The 24,559-nt window shown below is 38.9% G+C and overlaps 2 protein-coding genes across 2 annotated transcripts; one reads left to right on the plus strand and one right to left on the minus strand.

Moving 5' to 3' along the window:
- Positions 1 to 4,464: 4,464 nt before the first annotated feature.
- On the minus strand, positions 4,465 to 5,654 carry LOC129731936 (trypsin eta-like). Its single transcript, XM_055692330.1, has 2 exons — positions 5,524 to 5,654; positions 4,465 to 5,317 (listed from the first exon to the last, which is right to left on the minus strand). Exon 2 carries the CDS (start codon positions 5,122 to 5,124, stop codon positions 4,594 to 4,596), a length of 531 nt encoding a protein of 176 aa, XP_055548305.1. The 5' UTR covers positions 5,125 to 5,317; positions 5,524 to 5,654; the 3' UTR covers positions 4,465 to 4,593.
- Positions 5,655 to 5,835: 181 nt separating this feature from the next.
- On the plus strand, positions 5,836 to 7,378 carry LOC129730261 (trypsin-6-like). The gene has a single exon (XM_055689442.1). The coding sequence runs from the start codon at positions 5,868 to 5,870 to the stop codon at positions 6,681 to 6,683; it is 816 nt and encodes a 271-aa protein (XP_055545417.1). The 5' UTR covers positions 5,836 to 5,867; the 3' UTR covers positions 6,684 to 7,378.
- Positions 7,379 to 24,559: the final 17,181 nt, after the last annotated feature.

Genomic DNA, 24,559 nt, shown 5'->3' on the forward strand with positions numbered 1-24,559 from the left:
ATATACTAAAAGAATGGATATCTTTTATTTAATCGCTGTCATTTCATACATATTCGAATCAACCCTTTGTTTGCTGCACTACCAAGACAATCATTTAATTGAGCGAATTGGTAAAATTTTCCTATCTAAGCAAAAAGCAAACTTTACGAAACTATCTGAAATTGGAGCCCAGAACGATTCAACCGAAAATTTTAAATTTAAAGTTGTTTGACATTTAATCGATAAAACTCATGCTAGGTTAGTTCCAGCCCAGCATATAACTTCAAGTATTTGAAAAAAAAAACGTTTGGTTCAATAACTCAATATAGCAAGAGCTCAATCACTCACTCAATATAGTTATTCACACACATGCTATAACTATCTAAACACGCGTTAAAACTATTCATACACACGCTGTAGCTATAGCTATCCATACACACGCTATTCCTTTCCATACATCCGATACAACTATCTATACACACGCATAAGCTATCCAACCATGTGCTATTACTATCCATACATACGCTATAACTAATCATTACACACGCAGCAGCTATCCACACACAAGCTATAACTATCCGTACACACGCTGAAGATATACACGCAATAGCCATAATATGCTACACATGCTAGTGTCTTACACACGCTATAGCTAGCCATACACACGCAACAGCGCCATCCCTATCATCGCAATACAGATGCACATACGCTATATGTGCACACTGCACACACACCCAACGTTTGCACCCAACGATATCTGAATTGGATTACCGCTGGTGGGGTCCAACTCAGATCGAAGGAGCACCGAACTGAATGAAGAAATGCAGCTTCCCACTACCTCCGCCGCTGCTGCCTGATACCACCGCTCTGGTTCTGCTGCAGCTCAGTTTGGCCGCTGGAATCAGCCACCGCTGCTGATTATACAAGACCGGCCTGGTGGCCTTTCACTTGTTAACTGATGACTGCTATGAGACGACACAGGCTATTATATAGCCCAAAGCAAAAATCCATCCGCGAGCAAACAAGAAGCGAGCTTGTGATTGGTTGAATGTGCACGACTTTTAACACAACTTTTAACTAGTTTAGTATCGAAAACATATTTAAATTATTATATGACAATCTTGCGCAATATTTCCCCTATCAATCAAGCCATTGGTGTTTAGAATCTGTTCAGTGGTAATGATAAAAGAAGCATTTTAAAACGGTGTTGAAACACCTGTTGCAGCTACCGAAAGCGAGCTCGTTTTGGTTGAAAGCTGTGAGACTGTTAACAAAGTCAGATCGGTTGTATCCGTTAGTGTCGACTGTGCTTGTGAAGAGAGGTGGTGATTGGTTGCTCGGTATGATTTAGACAATCGATGTGATTTATCAATTTTTCAATAGTGTATCTCGAACAAAAGGTTATTTTTGTTACATAAATTCAACCGTAAAAGAATTTCTGATCGGTTGATGCCAAAACCTCGAAATTCTGAAAAGAAATGACTGATATATAAGCGCTCAAAACCTGACCACTTTTCCCTGGTTTTCCCCGGTTGAATTACTAGATTTTCAAATTCAGGTGCCTAACTTCGATAAAGACGTTAGTCCAACGTCAAAAATGAAAATGCAAACTAAAACCAAGGTATATTATTTTTTAGTGTAAAACACCTTGATAGAATGAAATACTTGTTATGTTGTGTAAATGTAATTAGGTAATAGTAGAACCAGTGTTTGAGTTTTGTTTTGCCACTGGAAGCAAAATCCTGCGTGAAGCACGTGGCCGCTGTAAAACATAGGTAACCCAAACGCGGTAGGTAATTTTCTCCCGAGAGGAGTGGCTTCTGCTGGTGTTTTGACTGCTACAATACATGTTTATTCTACCTGCAGAATATATGTTTATTCTACGTACGTATCTTTTACCTATTGTATCTGTTGTGATATGTATGCACGTTATGAATCTGTTTAAAATCTGTTTATAGCAATTGTGCAGAGAAGTTCGACTAAGTTTTGTTATCATGGATCAAAAGGATATATCACGGCTGAAATATTCGAAACGCTGTGCAGCTATTGGCAAAAAGAAGTGCAGCCGTAAGGGTTCACGCAGTTTATCTACAACGATAATAGAAAAAATACGGTCCATGGTTATGACCACCAACTGGATGAATCGATGCACATTTGTGTTTCTTGTCAAGCTGTAATATCGCATAGCAGAAGTGTTCCACAAAAAAAGCGACGAACGGATGAATACGAAGCAACGCAAGATTTCGAAGATCCAAAACCATCAACAAGCGAAAGTCCGCAAGAATCAACATGTGAAAATCCGCAACCATCAACAAATGATGCTAAGCAGCCATTAACAAGTTGTGAAGAGATTAATGACATGCTAGGTAAGAACGTTATTACTTTTAAAGTAATAATAACAAATGCAATAAGTTAATTTTTAACGCACCATAATATGCACGTATTATATAAATATTTTCTAAACTTATTTTTTTTAGAAGCAGTACCGTCAGTTCCATCATTACAGTCAATCGCGTCAGTGGATCAGCTGCAGGTTTCATAGTTTCATGGTGTTGTACCTTTAAGTAATAATCAAATAGCAGTTAAAAGATATTCTAGTTCAGGAGATGACCCAAAAATATTTACTGTATTTAGTAGTGGTAAGAAATAGGTGCTAAGTAATTATGTTTGAGAATAAAACATTTGAATTATAAAGTAAAAAAATCGATTTTTTCTTCCACATTAACACCATTTTCATAGGTAAATTCATCATGTAGGTTCATAAGATGTGAAAAACATTCACATCTGTAATACAATGAACTTTAGGTACTTGCATACACATAATATATTGAAATTAGGCATTGAGTTTTACTTATTTAAATTGTTCCAAACTAAAATAATCAAAACATAACAAGTATTCATTCTATCAGGTTGTTTTACACTGAAAAAATAATATACCTTAGTTTTAGTTTGCCTTTTAATTTTTTATTTTAGAGAATAACTTTTTTTCCTTAAATATGCTCAAGTTGCGATGTATGAACGAAATGTAGCCAATAATGTGGTCTTTCACCAACAAAATTTTTAGCCGATTCGATGACCATTTTTTCAGTCTGCAGACTGCATTTTTTTTAGTCTAGGACATAATATATAATTTTTTCCGATTTTTTTTATGAAAATTCAGACAATTTCCTAAAAGTTACTTATAGAACATTTTTTTGTAGAATTAACCGTTTTTGAATTATATTGATTTACAAAAAATCGGCAAAAAAAATGTTTCGCCCTTTTCAGAAGACAGTCTAGTCTGATTTTGGTAAAAGTAAGTATGCAGAGATGCTTAATTAGGTGATGTCTTCACACCCAAAAAGTTTCAACCAATTCGGAGAGACGATGCCAATCCTTGAGACGATTTGGGATGAAATCCGTCAATAAGGACTCGACGATTCCGTTCAGTGTAACGACGTTTGACGTTACGTTCCCAAGCAGATCAATATCTATACATAACCTGTAAAAATCCAGCGACGCCAGCGACATTGCTTATCTAGGGACTAAATAATCTTATGTTGTGCGGTTACGTAGTTGATGTGTGTGTGTGAACTTTGAGTGAATATTATCTTAAAGTACCAGGTTAGCTACAATGATTTTGACGTTTGGTTTAGACGGAAGGTTAACAGACTGAGTAAAAATTTGTTGTGTTACGAACAAAAAAGAGTCCAACTAATGATGTTGAGAAACTGCGGCAATAAAGTAATCCAACCGGTGTCTCGTGATAGAAAGCGGCTCTTAATTCTTTCAAAAAAAAAAAAACTTTAAAACTGGTCATTCAAATTAGCGACAAATTTGTGTCTGGCAGACACGCAAGCTCATTGCATATTTTAAATCGACTGGTTTTAGAAACGTTCTTATCATCGTATGATATCATATTTTGCCTGTGATTAGAAACAATGAAACTAAATATAAATGCTCTTTATTTACAGAAGTTTGATAAAGTTACAAACAATCGAAAGATTTCTGTCCAGAAAATCGCGTTTTCACACCCTTATATTCGTTCGATTTAGACATTTTTTTAGAATCCTTCGTGTTTGCTCGAATCTGAAAAAATGGCGACTGACACGTTCATGCGGCTGACAGTGGTGTTGCCAATTTATACCAAGATTTCAGTAAAGTTTTTTCTAATATCGGTATACGATTGCCGATTGCCGAGACAAGATTCTTTAACTTGATTTCGAGTTTGATGAATATCGATAAACAATTTTTTTTGCTGAAGTAACAGATAAATTACAATTTAGAATTTTTTAGATTTTTTTTTCTGCAAAATCATTTTGATGGGTAAATTTCTATCCCAAAAAAAAAAATCGCCTTTTAGATTCATGATCGTTTTTTCAGGTAGGTTGGTATATAGAACATTTATGAACTGGCCAAACTATATTCTTTTAATGTAGAAAGACAAAGTTTCGAAATTTCTAAAATAGATCGGATTAAATTAAATTTTTATCTTTTTTTCACGGCAATAAATAATTTGTTTTTGCGCTTGGAACATACGATGACTTGTGATGGAGCATCGTACTTCAGATCCAATTGAGATGACTTATTGATTCTATTTCTGTGCAATTAAAAATTGTTTCATATACCTTTTGATTACATAACATTACAATCTAGCTTTTCGTGCAAAGATTTCACAGTACGATGAATCCATTTCGCGTAAGCGCCAACGTCCGTATATACGGTCGGATGTTTGGAATCGGCACAGATTTCAGCCCACGACACTACACCGTAAACAGTATTGTCCACTACGAATGGACCACCCGAGTCCCTCTGGCACGATCCCGTATGAATCTCGTTGTTTCCAATGCAGTATTGTGCTTCATCATCCAAATTGTGCCTTCCCTGGTAAACTTCCTGACATTGATCGAATGATTGAACCGTCAAATAGGTTGTCCTGAGCATGGTTGACCCTGAACCAGCCCTTTCCGTTGTTTGACCCCAACCGGATACTTTACCTACGCTACCGAATGGTAATCTTTCACCTTGGGCGGGAATAGCAGCACATGACGCACTTGTACCATCGAAGTACAACGGTTCATCCAGCAAGAGCAGTGCGATATCGTTCAGTCCTACATTCGGTAGAAAGTTCAGATGGACAAAAACGTTTGCAATTTTCCGCACCATTCCGCCACCGCTGTGCGTTTGTCTTCAAATCATCGGTAGCACAGTGGGCGGCAGTCAGTATCCACTTGGAACCGATAATGGAACCACCGCAAGTAAACACTCCATTGACCAATAATGCTGCCTGGTGTGGTGCTTCCGATATCGATATCTGACCGCCACCAATGATGAGATTTCGTTTATCGCGTCGAATCACCTGTGGATAAGTTCCGATTGTGAGAAGTCCTACTAACAAAATTAAGAAAACTGCTTCCATTGTCAATGCAATTCTTGGCTGAAGTAAACTTTCTGTTAAATAATTTTAACTACAAATGAGTGTTCGATATTTATATGCTAGCTCTGATCATTTGCATATATTGCAAAGTGCGTCGAATTGTTGAAGATTAGCACTAAGAACTTTACCGCTCAGATTGTGTACTGTATAAGTTTTGCAGAAAATGTATTAATTCTAGCGAACAGTTTTAGTTTTTTTAATTGACTTAAAAAAATGTTTGATGTTAATCTGTAAAAATGAAACAGCCGCTAAAAAATTATACACTGACAGTGTGAAAAAGTGTAGTGGAGTACCCCTATAAAACGCCTCAGCTGTTAACTAAATCTAAAGTTACGAGCTGAAATTACCAAATCATTAACACGGTTTTACTAAACCGACTAATACGAATTCGGCACACTCTGGCTCACAATCGTAGTGAAACCTATTTATACATGTGAAAGCACATTTAAATCACAAATGAATTGCATCAACAATGGACCTCGCGCATTTTATTTTGCTGCTATTAAGTGCCTTTCTAGTAACCGGAACTCATCCAGAGCCGATTCGGAGCGATAAGCGAAAGCTCATCATTGGTGGTACGAAACTATCGATATTGCAGACACCTTACCAGGCGGCATTATTTGTCAAAGGAAAATTCATTTGCGGAGGCTCAGTTATTGGGCCAAGATGGGTACTAACTGCCGCTCACTGTCTGGACCATTCAAAAGACGCAGAAAAGATGGTTCGTGTGGGTTCAAGTCTTCGCTGCGAAGGCGGAGTTGAGAGAAAAGTTGTAAAGGCAATTGTGCATCCAAAATTTTCCCGAAAGGAAGCAGTTAACGATATTGGATTAGTCTTGCTAGAGGAACCATTGGAAATTGATGGTGTCAATGTTTCGTGTGCTATGATTCCAGAGAAAGGAGTGAAGCTGCCCACTGATAGTGTCGGTCGCGTTTCCGGATGGGGTCTAACTGAAGTGAACGCCCGTTACGGTTCGCCTACGTTAAAAGCAGCAGATTTGACAGTTCTACCTATTGAGCGTTGTCAGACAGCGTACCCCGAGAAGATATTGTACAATGAAACACAGTATTGCATTGGAAGTAGTAAAGATCACACAGGATCGTGTCAAGGTGATTCCGGTGGACCATTTGTAGTAGACCATACTGTCTACGGTGTTGTGTCGTGGGCAAAATCATGTGCAGAGATTGAATATCCCACCATTTTTACAAATGTTGCTGCTTATGAAGAATGGATTCGGGAAAATGTGGCTGTATTTTCTCCTCACGAAAAATTGAGCTGTGGCTCTTAGCAATAAACTGAAGCGATGATGAAATATATGGCGTTAATCTTATCTTAAAAAAGTAGGAGGTTGTATCCAAGACACGACCCCATAACTAACGTAGAACTACGCACTATCACTATCAACAAATGCATTGTTGTAAGTGTTTCATTATTGAGTCATAAAGTCTCCAAATACTTGCTTTGTGCTGCTTCAACAGTGGGGGAATAAAGACACTGAAAACACGAGCTGTAAAAGCTGTTTCACATTCAGTAAATTAGACGGCCGCTACAGATTTAAATTACTAGTATCCAGCACAGATTGCTCGTTTGAGCTGTCAAAAAATGATTAACCTTCAAATACTTGTTTATTTGCCTTGAGAAAGGCATTTTGCTGCTCAAAATTGGATTTGCTGATGGAAACCTTTATGCTGCCTCAGTAGTGGGGCAATAACGGCAGTCCGACGACACACCAACCACAGAGCAAGTGATTTGTTTGATTTAAAGGCAGCCACAGGCGCGACCACCGCAATACTGCTGAGTACTGATATCTGCTGCTACTACTGTCAACGTTGTGGACGGTCTAGCCAGCTCCCCTTCCGACTAATGAATGTAGCTGATTTTACCAGAAACAGTCTTTTATAGCCGAAGGTTGCTACGAAATAGGCCACGCCTTTTTTGTTCAGTTTTATCATTCTCTAATGTTCTTTAGCTGAAAAATTTCACAATACGCATTTGATTTTTGTATCCAGCGAAAACACCGATGGTGCTCTCACACACGCAACGATTTGAACCCGTATCGTGTTGCGGTTTGTAACATCAAGCGATTTCGTTTGCTCGCTGTTGCGTGTTGCATCATGTTGCAACTGAGCAGCTGGGAGACGACGAAATTCTGTTCATGTTGATTGATTGAATCGACTTCGATTTATTCCTGTAAAGTCGACCTTTGTTAAGGCGTTCTAACAGAACAGGACAGTTTATTGTTCAAAATCGGTTATGTTGATCTACCCCAATAATGGGGGGCATAAGGTAAATGAATAAAGTGAATTTTTAATCACGACAGAATTTGATTGCTAGGATCCAGCAGAGAATGCTTATGTTATTGTCAAAAAAAAAAAAAACATTAACTTTCAATTACTTGTTTATTTGCCTTGAGAAAGACATTTTACTGTTCAAAATCTTTAAAAGCTGTTCAAAATCTGTACGCATTCAGTAAATAAGACGGCAGCACAGATTTTGTTTTCTTGGATTCAGCACAGAATGTGTTGTTGCCAAGATAAAACAAAACTTTATCGCGGGAAGAAGACCAAAGCCCTTAACTGGCATATCGAGACGTTTGGTGCTACCTCGCTGCTGCTTAGATACGTGATGTGATGTCGCAACCCGCTGCTGCTATTTCCGCAATTCGCTACGATGCGGCTAACTAGTTATACTGTTCTGTCGACCTTTCTAGGGAAAGGCAGCAAGCGACCAATCAGAGGACGTAATTTTCGTTTCAACAAGGCTTGACAATTTTCAATAGAACAATAGTTCGCATAGTCAATCAACACTTTTCCACATTTGGGTGGATGCGTGTATAATTTTCCAATCAGTTGCTGTAAGAATCAAGGAAATCGGTTGAAAACAAACCGATTTATAAGCATTTAAAAAGGGACATTTTTCGTCCCCTTTTCGTTAATAGTTTTCCTATTTACATCCCTATGTGATAAGCTAAAGAAAAACGTAGTTCTACGTCAAAAAAATCAAATTCCGCGGTTAATATTGATAGTATTGCTCCTTTCGGTACTGAAGTGTATCCGACTGTACGAATCAAATACCATTCAATATGGATATTAAGAAGACCGGGTGATGTCCAAAGACCGGAAATAAGTGAAACAATTTCAAATTTTAAGCCCGTCAATCCCGAGCTACGCCGGAAACGTTAAACTGGTGTTGAAAAAGCTTTCAATTGATTTTTTTCAGCGATTCGTGATTTATACTGTATCGAATTGGGTATTTGCTGTGGCTGATAAGGCGATCGAGGTAAAATCGGTTGTGATAAGCTGCGGCATCGATTCTATGGCCCGGTAGCTATTATATAAGAATATTTTATTAAATCACATATTATTTTGAAACATAATCACGGACACTACAATGCTTAAGAAACTATGATGGTAATGGTAACACCAGCTCCGTAATTAACCCATCTACTAAGTACTGGCTGCAATTATTAAAAAAACTGATAAATGTTTGACCTCCATAGTCATGGGATCTGATTTCATTAAAGATTTAATGGACGAATGAGGTCAGTTCAGTTTAACCCCAAGGCAACCAAGTTTAGCATGCCAATCGTGGAATAGAACAAACTAAAAATCTGACGAAGGAGTCGCCTTTGTTAAAGACAGAAATCATTCATTTAAGTATGGCCTGGTGGCCATTATCGTGATCAATTAGTAAAACATTATGCTTTACACGTTTATCGATTGCAACGATTTTATTTTTGTTTGAAGATTTGTCGCTCGAATCGTTCGTTATATTATTTCTCATCCAATCAATGGTTAAGTCTGTGGAGTCGACGTTCGCTTAGAAGAGTTCTGCTCATTTATTGTTACCGATGGTTTACTCAATCTATGTTTTTTCATCTTTGAACCTTTATTGGATACTAGGTGGTTATATTTGGAGGCAGTTGATTTCGTGATTAGGCCCCATTGATGCCAGGAAATATTACAATAATTGTATGCACGAACTCAACAGGTTACGCGTGGTAACTTTTCTTGAAGCTTTCAGGAAAACCGTATAACTTTACATATTACCAAATTTAAAAGAAAAAAAAAAACATTTTATAACACAGGTCGAAAAAAATGAACAAAAAAATTGCCCCAATTTGACAATTTTTTTTTCGCTTTTGTCGTCCAGTTGTCAACATTGGCTTCTTCTAGAGCTCAAACTGACAAAATGAAAGATTACAGTTTTTTACTTATTCCTATGAATTGTGGTGCCCTTAGCCAGCTCGGAATTGTGTAAAGTCTCCAGAGTCTTAAATGAAATATTCCTGTAAGTAAACGTGAAAACGACGAACCCGGCGAGCAATTACTCTGTGGCTTTTGACGCTCTGCTACCTTTACCAGGGGCAGCAAAATCCACGGGAACAGTTAAAAAGCTGTAATCAAAACCTGCGTTGATCAGTGTAATCGACTTAACAATCGGTTAATTTGTTTTATTTCTTTGAATCCGCTTTCGAATAATTTATGGTAATTCTACTAGTAATTCTTGCACTAAAAAGTCAACGGAAAATGAACTTTCTCATCGAGCTTAAAGTTTTAGTATGTAGGTTTTTTTATTGTTGTTACCTTTAGGTGCCATTTATATAGATTAAAACACGTTTCGTATATGAAAACAAGGAGAATTTAGAAACTGGCTTTGATTCAAACTCCGAACACTTCAAAGTAATCGCTTAGAGATAGATAGGCAAGTATTCGAACACTGACTGCCACTTTTTTCAACGCTCGCTAAATACCCGGAAGTGGCCCTACAGTAAAGAGCTATACATCACAGGGTGAAGGACATTCCAAGGAACGAAATGGTATATAGTATTCATTCCTTTTATTACACTGGCTATAATAATCCGATGTTTATTGTAAAATGTTCGAAGTTTGAATCGAAACGGTACCTAAAGCGCAGTTTATCGAGTTCACAAGCATTGTCTGATCATATCCTTGGGCTTGAACTTGAGCTTGACGATCGAGTCTTTCGTAGTTGGTTCTCCGTGAGGGATCTAGTGAAGTTTCACAAAAAACGCAGATTTACAATCGATGTACAGCAATTCAGTAGCTTTTGCTTCTGTATTAATCGATGATGCCACCAGCTACTGCTTATAGTGTCGAAATCGTTTATTTTTGGAGACCACGATTACATCTGCAACTCCAACGACGGTGACAGAATGAAAGGTGTATCTGTGTCTTCGTGGTAAGTTACGATTTTCTTATACTTTTATTCTTCCTTCTAAACTTACTACTGCTCTTTTTTACCGAGCCTCCGTCGGTAAATTATATAATGTTCGGGAGAGATATATTTTTTACTTACTGTGTGTCCCTGTTTTTTTCTCTTAAGAATTCAGTATGAGGGAATGGTCTATGGTGAAATACAGACATAGACTGACGAAAACGGAACGCACGCCATATCGCATGATGGAAGCCTCTGAGCCACCCGACACAGTCGACAACTATCGTTCTTCTTCGTCTTCAGCAGTCTGTTCCGGCCATTCAAGTCGTTCCGTTCCTGTGTTCGGAGTTGGTGAAGAGGCTATCCAACTTGCTCGCTTAGGCAAGTATGATTTTATTAGAGCTTCTTCGTGTCCTGAATTTCATCCAATTTGCAGTGTTGCTTCATCCCTTAATTCGCGATATACGGAGACCGAAACAGTGCCATGTGATAAAATTTCCAGTACCATGTCATCAAGTTTATTTTCATCCGCCTTGTCTACTTCTGCCTATCGGACACTGGAACGCAACGAAGTTAGCATTATGGAAACCTCCAAGCCCCCCTCCACTGTCGAGCCACTGCCGCCAGCGATCATCAGCCGTCCCGGTCCAGTGCGTGGGTGTGGTGAAGGGGTTCTCCAACCCGCTGTAAACGGCAAGTACCCGCTTAGTTTGAACGCTTTCACCGCTGACGAAACTTCCGCTTCTAGGACTGCTGTGATTGGTAATATAAAAATTTACTACCAGAACGTGAGGGGATTACGAACAAAAATAGATGATCTGTTCCTGGCGACGCTTGACTCGGAGCACGATGTTATTGTTTTGTCCGAGACATGGCTGAACAGTGAAATAAACTCAGTGCAGCTATTTGGAACACAATATAATGTATACCGCACTGATCGTGATGCAGCTAGATCTGGAAAAATGCGAGGTGGTGGTGTCCTTATTGCTGTATCAAACCGATTTGCATCCAGGCGCAATTTGTGTACTCATGACGAACTTGAACAGCTTTGGGTGAATATTAATTGTCGGGGCAGCAGCATTTGCATTGGCGTCATATATCTTTCTTCCGATTGCTCCAATGATTCTTTTACCGTGCAAAAACATATAGACTCCGCACTTGAAATTTCGTGCTCGCTCCAGCCGCATGCAACTCATTTGCTCTTTGGAGACTACAATCAGCCTGGTATTACCTGGACACGTACAAGCTCGGGCTATGCTATTCCAAACATTTCCGAGTCTACGTTTTCTGGAACTGCTTCTGCTCTTCTGGACGGTATGTCGCTGCTGAATATGTTACAGATGTGCACTGTCACTAACGATAGGAATCGAACGTTAGATCTCTTATTCGTCAATGAGGAATCGGCACCGGATTGCACTGTCGCTGAAGCTTGTGAGCCTCTACTACTGGATTCGTTACAAGCAATCAACTGGGAAACGGCACTGAATCATGCTATGGATGTTAATCTTGCTGTAGAAAGACTCTCAACTATTTTACTTCAGCTGTTCAGTCTTCACGTTCCAGCTCCTCGTCCCAGACCGAAACCACCCTGGTCTAATCAGCGGTTGAATAAACTAAAATGTTTGAGAGCAAAAGCACTTCGCAGATACACACATCAACGGAATCCCTTGACAAAGCGAGACTTCACCCAGGCCAGTAATAACGACAGAGCATATAACCGTATCCTTAATTCACAGCATATCCTACGTGTACAGTCAAACCTCAGAAGAAACCCCAAAGGTTTCTGGGCTTTTGTGAATGACAAACGTAAGGAAAGCGGACTCCCTTCGCAAATGTTTTTGGAAGGAGAAGTTGCAAACACTCGCGATGGCATCTGCAACCTGTTTGCCAAGCACTTCTCTAGTGCATTCAACGCATCCCCTGCTAGCGCTGTACAGGTAGAAAATGCTCTTCAAAACGTTCCAAACAATGTAATGAATCAAGGCAATGTTCGATTCATCGACGATGATATCACGCTTGCAATAAAGAAATTAAAGTCATCTATGATACCTGGTCCAGACGGAATTCCTGCCAGTGTATTTAAAAAATGTGCTACTGCCCTTTGTGCTCCATTAAAATTAATATTTAACCAGTCGCTGGCGCAAGGAGTATTTCCAAAGCGCTGGAAAAATCAACAATGTTCCCAGTTTTCAAAAAAGGGGATAAACAAAATACAGCTAACTATCGCGGGATAACTTCATTATGCGCTGGGTCCAAACTTTCTGAAGTATTAGTAGGAGGCGTCCTGCTTCGCGAAAGCAAAGCGTACATCTCGGTAGACCAACATGGTTTCTTTCCTGGAAGATCAACAACAACGAATCTGCTACAGTTCTGTTCTCATTGCATCAAAAATTTGGAAGATGGTGCTCAGGTAGACCCTATTTACACGGATCTCAAAGCAGCATTCGATCGCGTGGACTACAACATCTTGTTGGCGAAAGTTGAGCGGCTGGGTGCAACATCGATTCTGGTCGGCTGGCTTCAATCTTACTAAGTTGGTCGTACTCTGTCTGTGAAACTAGGAAACAGCGAGTCATACAGTTTTGTAAATTTGTCGGGCGTGCCTCAAGGAAGCAACCTTGGACCGCTGCTATTCTCCTTGTTCTTCAACGATGTTTGTTTTGTCATTCCGCCAGGATGTAAATTAATCTACGCCGATGATTTGAAGATTTTTCTCGTCGTAAGATCTACAGCTGACTGTGAGGAACTACAGCAGTATATTGATGCTTTCTATAACTGGTGCATACGCAATTGCCTGACAGTTAGTATCCCCAAATACTCTGCGATTTCATTCACCCGTAGAAAAAAACCAATCCTGTGGAGTTACACAATCTCTGGTCGGCCGCTTGAAAGAGTCACTGTAGTTAAGGATCTTGATGTGCTCTTAGATTCTCAAATGTCCTTTAGAGATCACTACACGAGCATAATTGCACAAGCGAATAGGAACCTAGGGTTTATAATTCGAATCGCCAAAGAATTTTCAGACCCATATTGCCTGCGTTCATTATATTTTTCCCTGGTGCGGTTGGTGCTAGAAACATCTGCTGTTGTTTGGTGCGCCAATGCGGAGATTTGGAAAAAAGAATTGAGTCAGTGCAAAGCCGGTTCATCCGTTATGCACTACGTACTCTACCATGGAGTAACCCGAGTGAGCTTCCTCCATACATTGATCGCTGCCGTTTACTGGATATGGACACTTTAGCAAAAAGGAGAAATATATCGAGAGCTGTTTTTGTGGGGAAACTTTTCGCTGGACAAATTGATGCCCCGGCCATTCTCTCTCAACTCAACATCTATGTGCCTGCGAGAAGCCTGAGATCATGGAACTTTCTACGACTTGACTACCAACGTACTAACTACGGCCAGAACGAACCTATAAGGGCGATGTGTGACGTATTCAATTGATTTTTTGACTATTTTGACTTCAATGTAACCATAGACGTTTTCAAGAATAGGTTAAGACGACTCATGTAGTGCATAAGATAGTTTAAAAATGTTTCATGTGCTTGTTAGATAGTTTGTATTGCTGGAAATCTGTTTGTTAATGTTGCACTTTATTCTTTGTTTGTTATTGTTAGTGTATCAACATTTCATTAAGACCACTACGGGTCAGATGGAAATAAATAAATAATAATAGAGACTGAGAGTAAACCCATGTTTGAAAGTGCCTCTAAAATCGAACGGCCCGGTTTTACTCTAAGATTGCTTGCGAAGCGGACTCTGTACAGCCAATAGCAAACTTTGTTGCAACAGAATTTACTGACGCTGCTGCCAGTAACGTGGAACCGGATGCATATAAATAAAACCAGAGTCATCTTTAAATTCAAAATGTTTCGAGCAAACTCAATACTTTTTTAATTGTTATAAAATCGATGATGTTTTCGAATGACCGGGTTCATGATAGTGAATCGGTAAGTTAGTATTTGCATTTATCTAGCAAAGCAAAGCAAACTCTCCCAGCTGGTCTCGAGGCACGATGCTGGCCTAACAAGCCAGTCGTCGTAGGTTCGAGTCTTGGCTCGGGAGGGACTGTTAGTGTCAGTAGGATCGTAGCGCTAGCCCCGCAATTGTCTGTTGAATGCTAAAGCAAAGCAAAGCCTTGGTGCTACATTCCGTATCGGAACTCAACCTTTTGTTTATTATACATAGACTTCGCAGCCAACTATTAAGTGTACAGGACAATTGCGGGGCTAGCGCTACGATCCTACTAACAGTCTCTCCCGAGTCGAGAGTCGAACCTACGACCAGAGTTTCCAATGTTCCAGTTTAAACTGGATTCTTCCAGTTTTTTTTTTCAAGTGATCCAGTCAAACAGTTTAATCCCAAAATTTTCCAGTTTTTTTTTTGTATATCTGCAGGTTTTATCCAGATATTTTGAACACTCAAGCTCCGACTGGTTTGAGAATATTTTTAGAACGTAAATTTTGTGGATTGATAAGCAGCATTTTCAGTATTGTATCTTCTCGCACGAAACACGGCCAAATTGAGGATGGTCAAAGTTAAAGTAAATGAAAAAAGCTTCATTTCCTTGATTTGAGATAAACTGGTTGCGCAATTTCAAATTTTGCTGAAAATTTTCCGTCTATAATTACAACAAAAGGTAGGCCCGAAGTTGCTGTGTTTAAAACTTGGGATTCAATAACAATCACAGAGAAACACTTTCACAATTTATTTTTTCGGTAATTTGAAAATTTATTCGAAATCCAGTTTTTTCTTTAGCATCCCAGTTTAAATAAAAATTTTGTTGGCAACTCTGCCTACGGCAACTGGCTTGATAGGTCACCATCGTACCTCGAAACCTCGAGACATATTCGTTGTACAGGTTACAAACTTATACAAGAGGTGTGCTAACTTAACACAATATTGATGTGGTTTTGCACCATCCAACCTTTGCGTGTAGTAGGGAGGCAAGACATTGTGCCAGTGACTCATTAAATAAACACCAAACGATAGCAGATTCGAACATCGAACGTACCAGGACGCAGAACAATGATTTCGTTCACGACGGATGGCTGAACCCATCGGTAATTCTAAAGATGAATCCCAGCTGCTTGTTGACCCTCAAGATGACACCTTAGTATTGTGTTCAATATTACGTCGAGATCTCTAACTTGGCTGAGTGTACTTTGGAGAGCTTACCCAGACAAGCTGTCTGAAATGCTGATTGGTTGAAGGTTTATGCTGAAGGAATCGACGTTATTTCTGTATACGCCCAGGAAAAGGCTCCAATCATTGGAGCCATCAAGCAACTTTCGTAGTTCCATGCAGTCTCCAAGGCAATCTACAGTCAGTTGCTTCCTTGCGGCACTCCAGAAGAAGTTGTAGATGACTCGGAATGTGACGATTCCAGATTAACACATACAACTCTTTTCCAGTCAGGTATGATCGAAGCCATCTCACAAGCACTGCGAAAATGCGATAGATTGGTTGCGACGATTCTCTTAGGGGCCGTTTCTGAACCGTGTGGTCATTGAAAAGGAAACGGGGAGGTTTGTCAATAGCATGCGGTGGGTGGGTGGTACGAAAAGACCTTGTGTTTTTTTCTGACTTAATTTTTCTAATGCAACCATGTAAAGAATCATTATTGCTGTTATAGAAAAACCACGCACTCCTGGTCGATTTAGTCTTAAAGAAGTATATTAGCCAGAATTGAGTTGCACTTGCAGCCAGTGTTGTTAGTTTCGCTCGTAAGCAGCATGCAACACCTCATGTGAGGTTCTCGTTGCTGCGCACAATGGAAAATTCTCCATTCAAGTTCTTTCTCGCTTTTGACGTAGAACTACGTTTTTCTTTAGCCTACCACATAAGGAGGTAAATAGGAAAACTATTAACGAAAAAGGGACGAAATATATCCCTTTTTAATTGCTTATAAATCGGTTTGTTTTCAACCGATTTCTTTCATTTTTGCAGCAATTGTTTGGCAAATTATACACGCATCCACCCAAATGTAGAAAATTGTTGATTAATTATGCAAACTTTTGTACTATTGATAATTGTCGAGCCTTGTTTAAACGAAAATAACGTTCTCTGATTAGTCACTCGCTGCCTTTCCCTAAACAGGTCGACAGAATAGTATAACTAGTTAGCTGCAGTAGCGGGTTGCGCCAGTACACAAATCACAGTACACAGCAGCAGCGAGTTAGCACCAAACGTCTCGATTTGCCAGTTAAGGGCTTAGGCCTTCTGCCCGCAATAAAGTTTAGCTTTATCTTGGCAACAGCACATTCTGTGCTGAATCCAAGAAAACACAATCTGTCGCGGCCGTCTTATTTACTGAATGCGGAAACAGCATTTACAGAGTATGAACAGCGAAATGCCTTTCTCAAGGCGAATAATCAAGTAATTGAAGGTTAATAATTTTTGGCAATAACACAATCATGCTGTACTGGATTCTAGCAATCGAATTCTGTCGCGGTAAAAAAAAATCACTTTATTTACCTAATCATCACCACTGTTGGGGCAGCACAGAAGCTGCGATCTGCATGACCGACTTTGAATAACAAACTGCCCTGTTAGAACGCATTCACAAAGACAGTTAGTTCGACTATTCAGAGCTAATATGAAGTCGATTCAATCAATCAGCATAAACAGAATTTCGTCGTCTTCCAGCTGCCAAGTTGCAACATGATGCAACACGCAACAGCGAGCAAACGAAATCGCTTGATGTTACAAACCGCAATAAGTTACGGGTTAAAACCGTTGCGTGTGTGAGAGCACCATCGGTGTTTATTCGCTGGAAACCAATATCGAATGCGAGTTGTGGAATAATTCGTCTAAAGAATATTAGAGAATTGGACAACTGAACAGAAAGGCGTGGCTTATTACGTAGCACCCTTCGGCTATAAAAGAGTGTTTCTGGGAAAACTAGCTACACTCATTAGTCGGAAAGTGAACTGGATGGACCGTCCACAACGTTGACAGCAGTAGCAGCAGATATCGGCACTCAGCAGTAACAGACCATAGCAGCGGGTTGCGTCTGTGGCTGCCTTCAAATTAAACACTTGCCCTGTGGTTGGTCACCACGTCTCACAAGCAGCGCGGTTCTTCTCAGTGTGTGTCGCCAGACTACCATCATTCCCCCACTGTTGGGGCAACATGAAGATTGCCATCAGGAAATTCAATTTCGGAAATCAAAATGCTTTTTTTTTTTCAAGGCAAATGAATAAGTCATTGAAAGTTAATAATTTTTGACAACGCTAGCAATCATTCTGTATTGGATCCTGGCAATTTAAATCTATCGCACCCGTCTAATTTACTTAATGTGAAATAGCTTCCAAGAATCCAAGAATTTTGTTCAAGAATTAGTAGACTATAGAGGAAGACGCGAAACTAACAGCTTAGAATATTTATTACCCGATTAAAGTGAAATTGCCATAAAAGTGCTTGAAAAAAGTAAGTGCTAGAAAAGGCTTCAGAAGCTTATACAGTGTAGCACACAAAAATAGGTACACATGCACCAAAGTGGGACGCCATTTGTAATACACACCAGACAACCGATGTTGGACACCAACACACTTAACAATAGAACGATTATCCTTTCTACTCCTTGAAAAAGGTGAAATAAAGTCACCAAAACTGTCGGAACAAGAAAAAACAAATCGTTTTTGCTAGTACACACGGACTGATTAAGCCGATAAACCCATCAAATCTATTTAGTTAGTTCCTCCACTGTTGTGGCAGCACAAAGGCTGCGATCAGCATTACCAAATTTGAACAACAAACTGCCCTGTTCTGTTTGAACGCCTTAACAAAGGTGATTAATTCGACTTTACAGGAATAAATTGAAGTCGATTCAATCAATCAGCATGAACAGAATTTCGTCGTCTCCCAGCTGCTCAGTTGCAACACGATGCAACACGCAACAGCGAGCAAACGAAATCGCTTGATGGTTACAAACCACAACACGATACGGGTTAAAATAGTTGCGCTTGTGAGAGCACCATCGGTGTTTATTCGCTGTGTACAAAAATCAATAAAACTGAACAAATAACTTGCCCGGTGGTTGGTCACCATATCTCAGGAGCAGCGCGGTTCTTCTCGCTTTTCAGCGTGTGTCGTCAGACTGCCGTTATTGCCCCACTACTGAGGCAGCATAAAGGTTGCCATCAGCAAATCCAATTTTGAGCAGCAATATGCTTTTCTCAAGGCAAATAAACAAATATTCAAAGGTTAATAATTTTTTGACAACTCAAGCGAGCAATCTGTGCTGGATAGTAGCAATTTAAATCTGTAGCAGCCGTCAAATTGACAGAATGTGAAACAGCTTTTACAGCCCGTGTTTTCAGTGTCTTTATTACCCCACTGTTGAGGCAGCACAAAGCAAGCATTAGTAGACTTTATGACTCATTATTGAAACACCTACAACAATGCATTTGTTAATAGTGTGCGTAGTTCTACGTCAGTTATGCGGTCGTGTCTTGGATTCAACCTCCTACTTTTTTTTGCTCGCATTTGCTCTCGAGATCATATGCACACATTCCCGTCTATCCTCCTCGTGTGTACTCGTGTGTACTGGTTTTGCAAAACCAGCCGAAGCAATCCGCTGCCGAAGTAGTCCGATCGTTGCCGTCGTTGCCCCACTGTGACCGGGAAGAAAGCATTTTCGTCTTCGAGCACAGTTTTTCAAGCACTTCTCCTAGTCGTGCAGTTTTAGTGTGTGCAAAAGACTTGAGAAGCGTAGCGTATGTCTCGTTCTCAAGCAGGAAGAAGGACAAATGTTTTGCTCTTTATTGTTCTTTGCAACGCCGCGTGAAGCTGTTGCGAATTTTTTTTTTTCAACCAATGGATTGACAAGGTTTAATAATTTATAATTTCCACGGAAAGTTTGCGATTGTCAGCGATCAGCTAATGTAAATAACTTTTAGAACCCGTACTAAGTATTCTGAAATTTGAATTTTAATTTTTTTGGTTTAGGAAGACTTTCCCATTGTGGCATTCGCCTTTGAGAAATAATAATTGTATTTTTTAGTGCGTCGAGATTTGAGGCGTTATTCCTGGTATGCTTCAACACTCAATGAATAACTGTAAAACAAATCAACATCTTGGTTTTGAAAACATAAGTAATACGATAAATTTCAACCGAAACGCGATTCTTGTTTGAACGGTTTTTTAGCGTTGATCCGGAATTTTCCCAGCATAAAGGGCTAATGCAGGATCTCTTTCTCTTCTCTCTCTTTCCTTTCTCACTCTCTTATTTTTCTCTTATTTCTCTTTTCCGTCTTTTGTCTTTCTTTCTATTTTTCTCTCTCTTCTTTCTTTTTTTTCTCTCTCTTTCTCTTCCTCTTCTCTCTATCTCTCTTTTGTCTTGCTCTCTCTTTTTTTAAAGGGGGATTTGTTAGTAGCTTAAGTATTTATGATAAATACACTCAACACTGTTAGAAATTTGTAATTCTAGTTGTTGGGATTTGTTTGCTTCCGCAATTAGGACTTATCGTTCGTATGGATTTAAACCTACTTGCCAAAAAAGGGGAAGTAAACTTACAACTAACTTAATTGCTAATTTATTGGTTATAAAGAGAGCTTATCGTAGCAATTGAGGAGTGCAACGATTTTTGTCGAAAATTGTTAATAATTTTTTTTGACATAGCTTCTAATGGTTCAACACCAGTAAGTCTATGTAATTCGAGTGTACCAAACCAAGGAGGACGCTTCAAAATCATTTTCAGAATTTTATTCTGAATCCTTTGGAGCGTTTTCTTCCTTGTTGAACAGCAACTTGACCAGATCGGTACAGCATAAAGCATTGCTGGTCTAAAAAACTTGCTCTCTCTTGTTTTGGTGCTACATTCCACTATCGGAACTGAACTTTCTATTTACTATACGCAGATTTCGCGGTTTATTATTTATGTACAGGACGATTGCGGGACTAGCGCTACGATTCTACTGACACTTGCAGTTTTTCCCGAGTGTGGGCCGAACATACGACGACTGGCTCATTAGCGAGCTAGGTTTCGTTCATCTACGTTGCACTTTTTTGTGTTGAATGCTGGAAAATATCATGGAAGTTGATGTTACATATCAGTGATTATCATAAAGACTGGAACGCGCAAAAATTGATCGACTTCAAATTGGTGTATTTCTATTAAAAATGCATGAAAAAACCATGAAATGTTGCATTTGGAAGTTGATTGTATATACAATAGTTGCTAAAATGGGTTTTCACCAGTTGCTCTACAGTTTTCAAAATGGCGTCCAAGCAAGAGGAACAACGTGTCAAAATTTTGTTTTCGTACGCCAAATTGGCGAAATTGCTGGATGTGACCAAATCGACCATAACATGTATTTCAAAAGTATTCAGGGAGCGTCTGTCGACTGTCAGGAAGCCTGGAAGCGGTGGCAATCGTAATTCGGACGTGGCAACGACGATGAAGAAGGTGGTATGCGAATTACAGATCGGACTCGATTATATACAGACTCGATTATATATTGATTCGATTATATATGATTCGATTATATATGATTCGATTATATACAAAATTGTATATAATCGAATCATAAAATTTTTTTTCAATTTTAAATATAACTTACCTAAAGCAGCAATGTCGTATAGGGATCGTCCAAAAATACGTAACGCTTGGGGGAGGTAGAGATCTGACGAAACGTCGCAATCAATACTAAAAATTTTGAAGATCTATTCAAAGAGCGTTACCTGAGGAAAGAGGGGGTCGAAAATAGTTTTCATTTACGGTACGTAATTAATGGACGTTCCCTTCAGTCCAATATGACGTAACGCAAAATTTTTCGACCCAAAACGTTGGTTTTTGAGCCATAATGTTTCAAGTAAAGTAAAGCTGATCTAAAACAGAAATATCGCGAGGGAACGTTTACAAATTATGTAACGCTCAGGAAACGGGAAAGAGTGTTGCAACCCATACGGAAAATTTAAACAAAAAGCACGGCAAAGGGAGAAAGGAGATCAACAATAATTATTCTTGCGTTACGTTATAAATAAGCGCTTCCTTATTGATTCATAAAAGTCCGTTCAAATGTTACATAACGCAAGCAGGGCTGAGGAAATTTTTTATGCCTGGTGTGCTGAGTATTGGAAACATGCTGGACAAAGTGGTGAGGGTTTTCCGGAAGTCCAATATTTATGTCACGTTAAATTTGAATGGACCCTAATATTATTATTTCAATGTTAAGGTTGAGGTGAAAGAGATTGACTCTTTTCAAATACTTATTTTTATGAAGTTGAAATCAATACTGGTGAGCAAAAATTTAAATAAATTAAAGGCAATGTTTTTTTAGCTAATCTACTTCTGAATTGCTTGATAACGCAGCACAACAATATCAAAGCTAAAAGAGTTAACAAACACAATACACGCTGATCAAATTTTTTCTTAAGGTTTGACTGCAATCAGCCATGTTTAAAACACGCACTACTACGGAGAAAATATTTAAAACACTACACGGCGTGTATTGCAACTTGCACTGCGTGATGTGTAAGAACGACCGTACACGCCGTGTAGTGTTTCTATGCAAAAGTGGCACCCGTGCAGCACGGTGTAGTGTTCTTGCCATGGCTGACTGCAATAACATAAAGAGTAACTACAAAATCTATACATACATCAATTTTTGTGAGAAAGGTTTTTTGCGACTTTGAGGGGGTTAGTCAAAAAATTCTACTTATTTATTTAAAAACAACAAAAGATGTATGCAATATAAACAAAAAAAAATCTGATTCGATTATATACACATATAATTTTGTAATAAAGGTTTTTTGCGACTTTAAGGGGGTTAGTCACAAAAATCCTACTTATTTATTCAAAAACAACAAAATATTTATGCAAAATAAACAAAAAATTTTTTTTTTTCTGATTCGATTATATACAGGATTCGATTATATACAGTGAATATTTTTCGGAGACTGTATATAATCGAGTCCGACCTGTATAGGTGGAATCCTAACCTCTCCATCAGGTACGTCACTGGCAAGCTCATTGTCTCCCATATCAATGTGCAGCGGGCCGAGAAACGAGCCGGGTTGTCGACGTTTAAGGTGGTGAAGGTTGCGAACCCAGATTACGATGAAAACACCTCGGCAAAGCGGTGGTCCGGAAAACTGTAATCTGCTAAGAAAGTTCGACCGTGGGTGACGAAACTTATGTGAGGGTTGACTTCGAGCAGCTTCCGGGACAGGAATTTTATATCGTATCAGGAAAAGGGGAGGTGGCCTATGTTTTCAAAACCATCAAACTATCGAAGTTCCCGAAAATATTCCTCGTTTGGCAGGCCATATGCACGTGTGGTCTAAAAAGTGGCATTTCCATCATTACGAAACCGTCAATCAAGAGATCTACGTCCAGGAGTGCCTGGAAAATCGGCTGCTATCATTTCTAGAGTAACATTACACGCCTGTGATGTTCTGGTCAGACTTGGCAAGCTGCCACTCTGAGAAAAAGGCGATCGAGTGGTACGAATCGAACAACGTGGTTGTGGTTCCCTACGACCACAACCCTCCTAACAGCCCAGATTTCCGCCCTTTCGAACAGTATTGAGAATTGATCACACGAAATATCAAAAAAATTAATAAATCCATCAAAAACGAGCAGCAGAATAAATCTAGCTGGCGTTTGGCGACGAATAAGGTCGATAAGACCACTGTACAAAATTTTATGGAAGGGGTTATGCGGATGGCACGGCAGTTTGGATTTGGCAAACCAAAATAATAAACGTACATTTTTTCCTTTAAATATGTGAGTTGAACTACCAGAATAAACATAGGAAGTTTTTTGTTTCATGAATTTTGACTGAAAGAAACGATTTCTTTGTCGACCAATTTTTGCGCGTTCCAGTCTTTATTACATATCAGTGAATTTCGAAAAAATGTTCACCATCCTGGCCTGCTCTTCAATTATCAGGACATTTTTAGTTCAAAACGCAAAAGGAAACGTTATTTTTCAATCAACTTAAAGTAGATTTTTTTTAAGTTCAGAAATAAAAACAAAATTACACAAAAATGCGATATTATGAAAAAGTACAGTTGTAGATACCTGAATATTCTTGTAGAAAAAAATCACTGAAAGTAGGAACTAATTACACCGGTCGACAAAATAAAACAGAAAGTGCATTCCAAAAGCTTAAACCGGAAAAAATGAAAGTTAGCTATTCAACCATTCCTATGAATTTTGGTACCCTTAGCTATTACCAAAACGCTTCAACTTAGGTGATGGTGTCGTATAGAAATTGCTCACCAGGTTCGCCTCTTGAACGTTATGTTTACGAGGAAACCCATTTAAGGCTCTGAAAAAACGGCAGAGTGTTATCAGCTAAATATTTCAGAGTTGGCGCAAACATTCGATTTAAACGAGTACAAAATTTACCATAGCTGCAAGCAAGAAAAGTATCATGGATGATTGGATACTTCAGTTTTATCATGTTTTCAGCAAAAATACATTGTAAACTTGTACATTTCCTTCTACTGTTGATAAAACAATGTATTTTGTATCATTTTCCATAAACTGTTTTCAAAACTAACTCGTTCGTACTTGTCAAAATACGATTAAGCTTTAGTAGTCGGGCGGAAGTGAATTATAGTTGCTGAAAGTTTTGTTCCAAAACTGTTATTTTTGCTGGTAAATCGACAATTTTATCAAAAACCTGTTCATTTGATCAAAAAACTGTTCCGCAGTTTTATCAGATTCAAGCTGAAAATTGTGTTTTTTTTCGTAAAAATATTAAAGGCATTCAATTTTGTTGTCAGTTATTTTACAAGATCAATAATCTGAGCACGTTAGATTCAGCTTTAATTTTTGGTTAAAAAAAGCGTTCGGAGCCCGTTTTTTCGACTGATTTAAAAAGGTGCCCCTGATTAAGCAGTTCCTTACCCCCTTTTTATCTAAAAGACTGTTCTATTTGAGTAATACACGTGATATAATTAAACCAAATTCATTTATTGAACCGTCTAGAAGCACGTACCAATAGCGAATGAAAATTAGAACAAAGTGT

This window comes from Wyeomyia smithii, chromosome 3 (assembly GCF_029784165.1).
Source record: "Wyeomyia smithii strain HCP4-BCI-WySm-NY-G18 chromosome 3, ASM2978416v1, whole genome shotgun sequence".
Lineage (NCBI taxonomy): Eukaryota > Metazoa > Arthropoda > Insecta > Diptera > Culicidae > Wyeomyia > Wyeomyia smithii.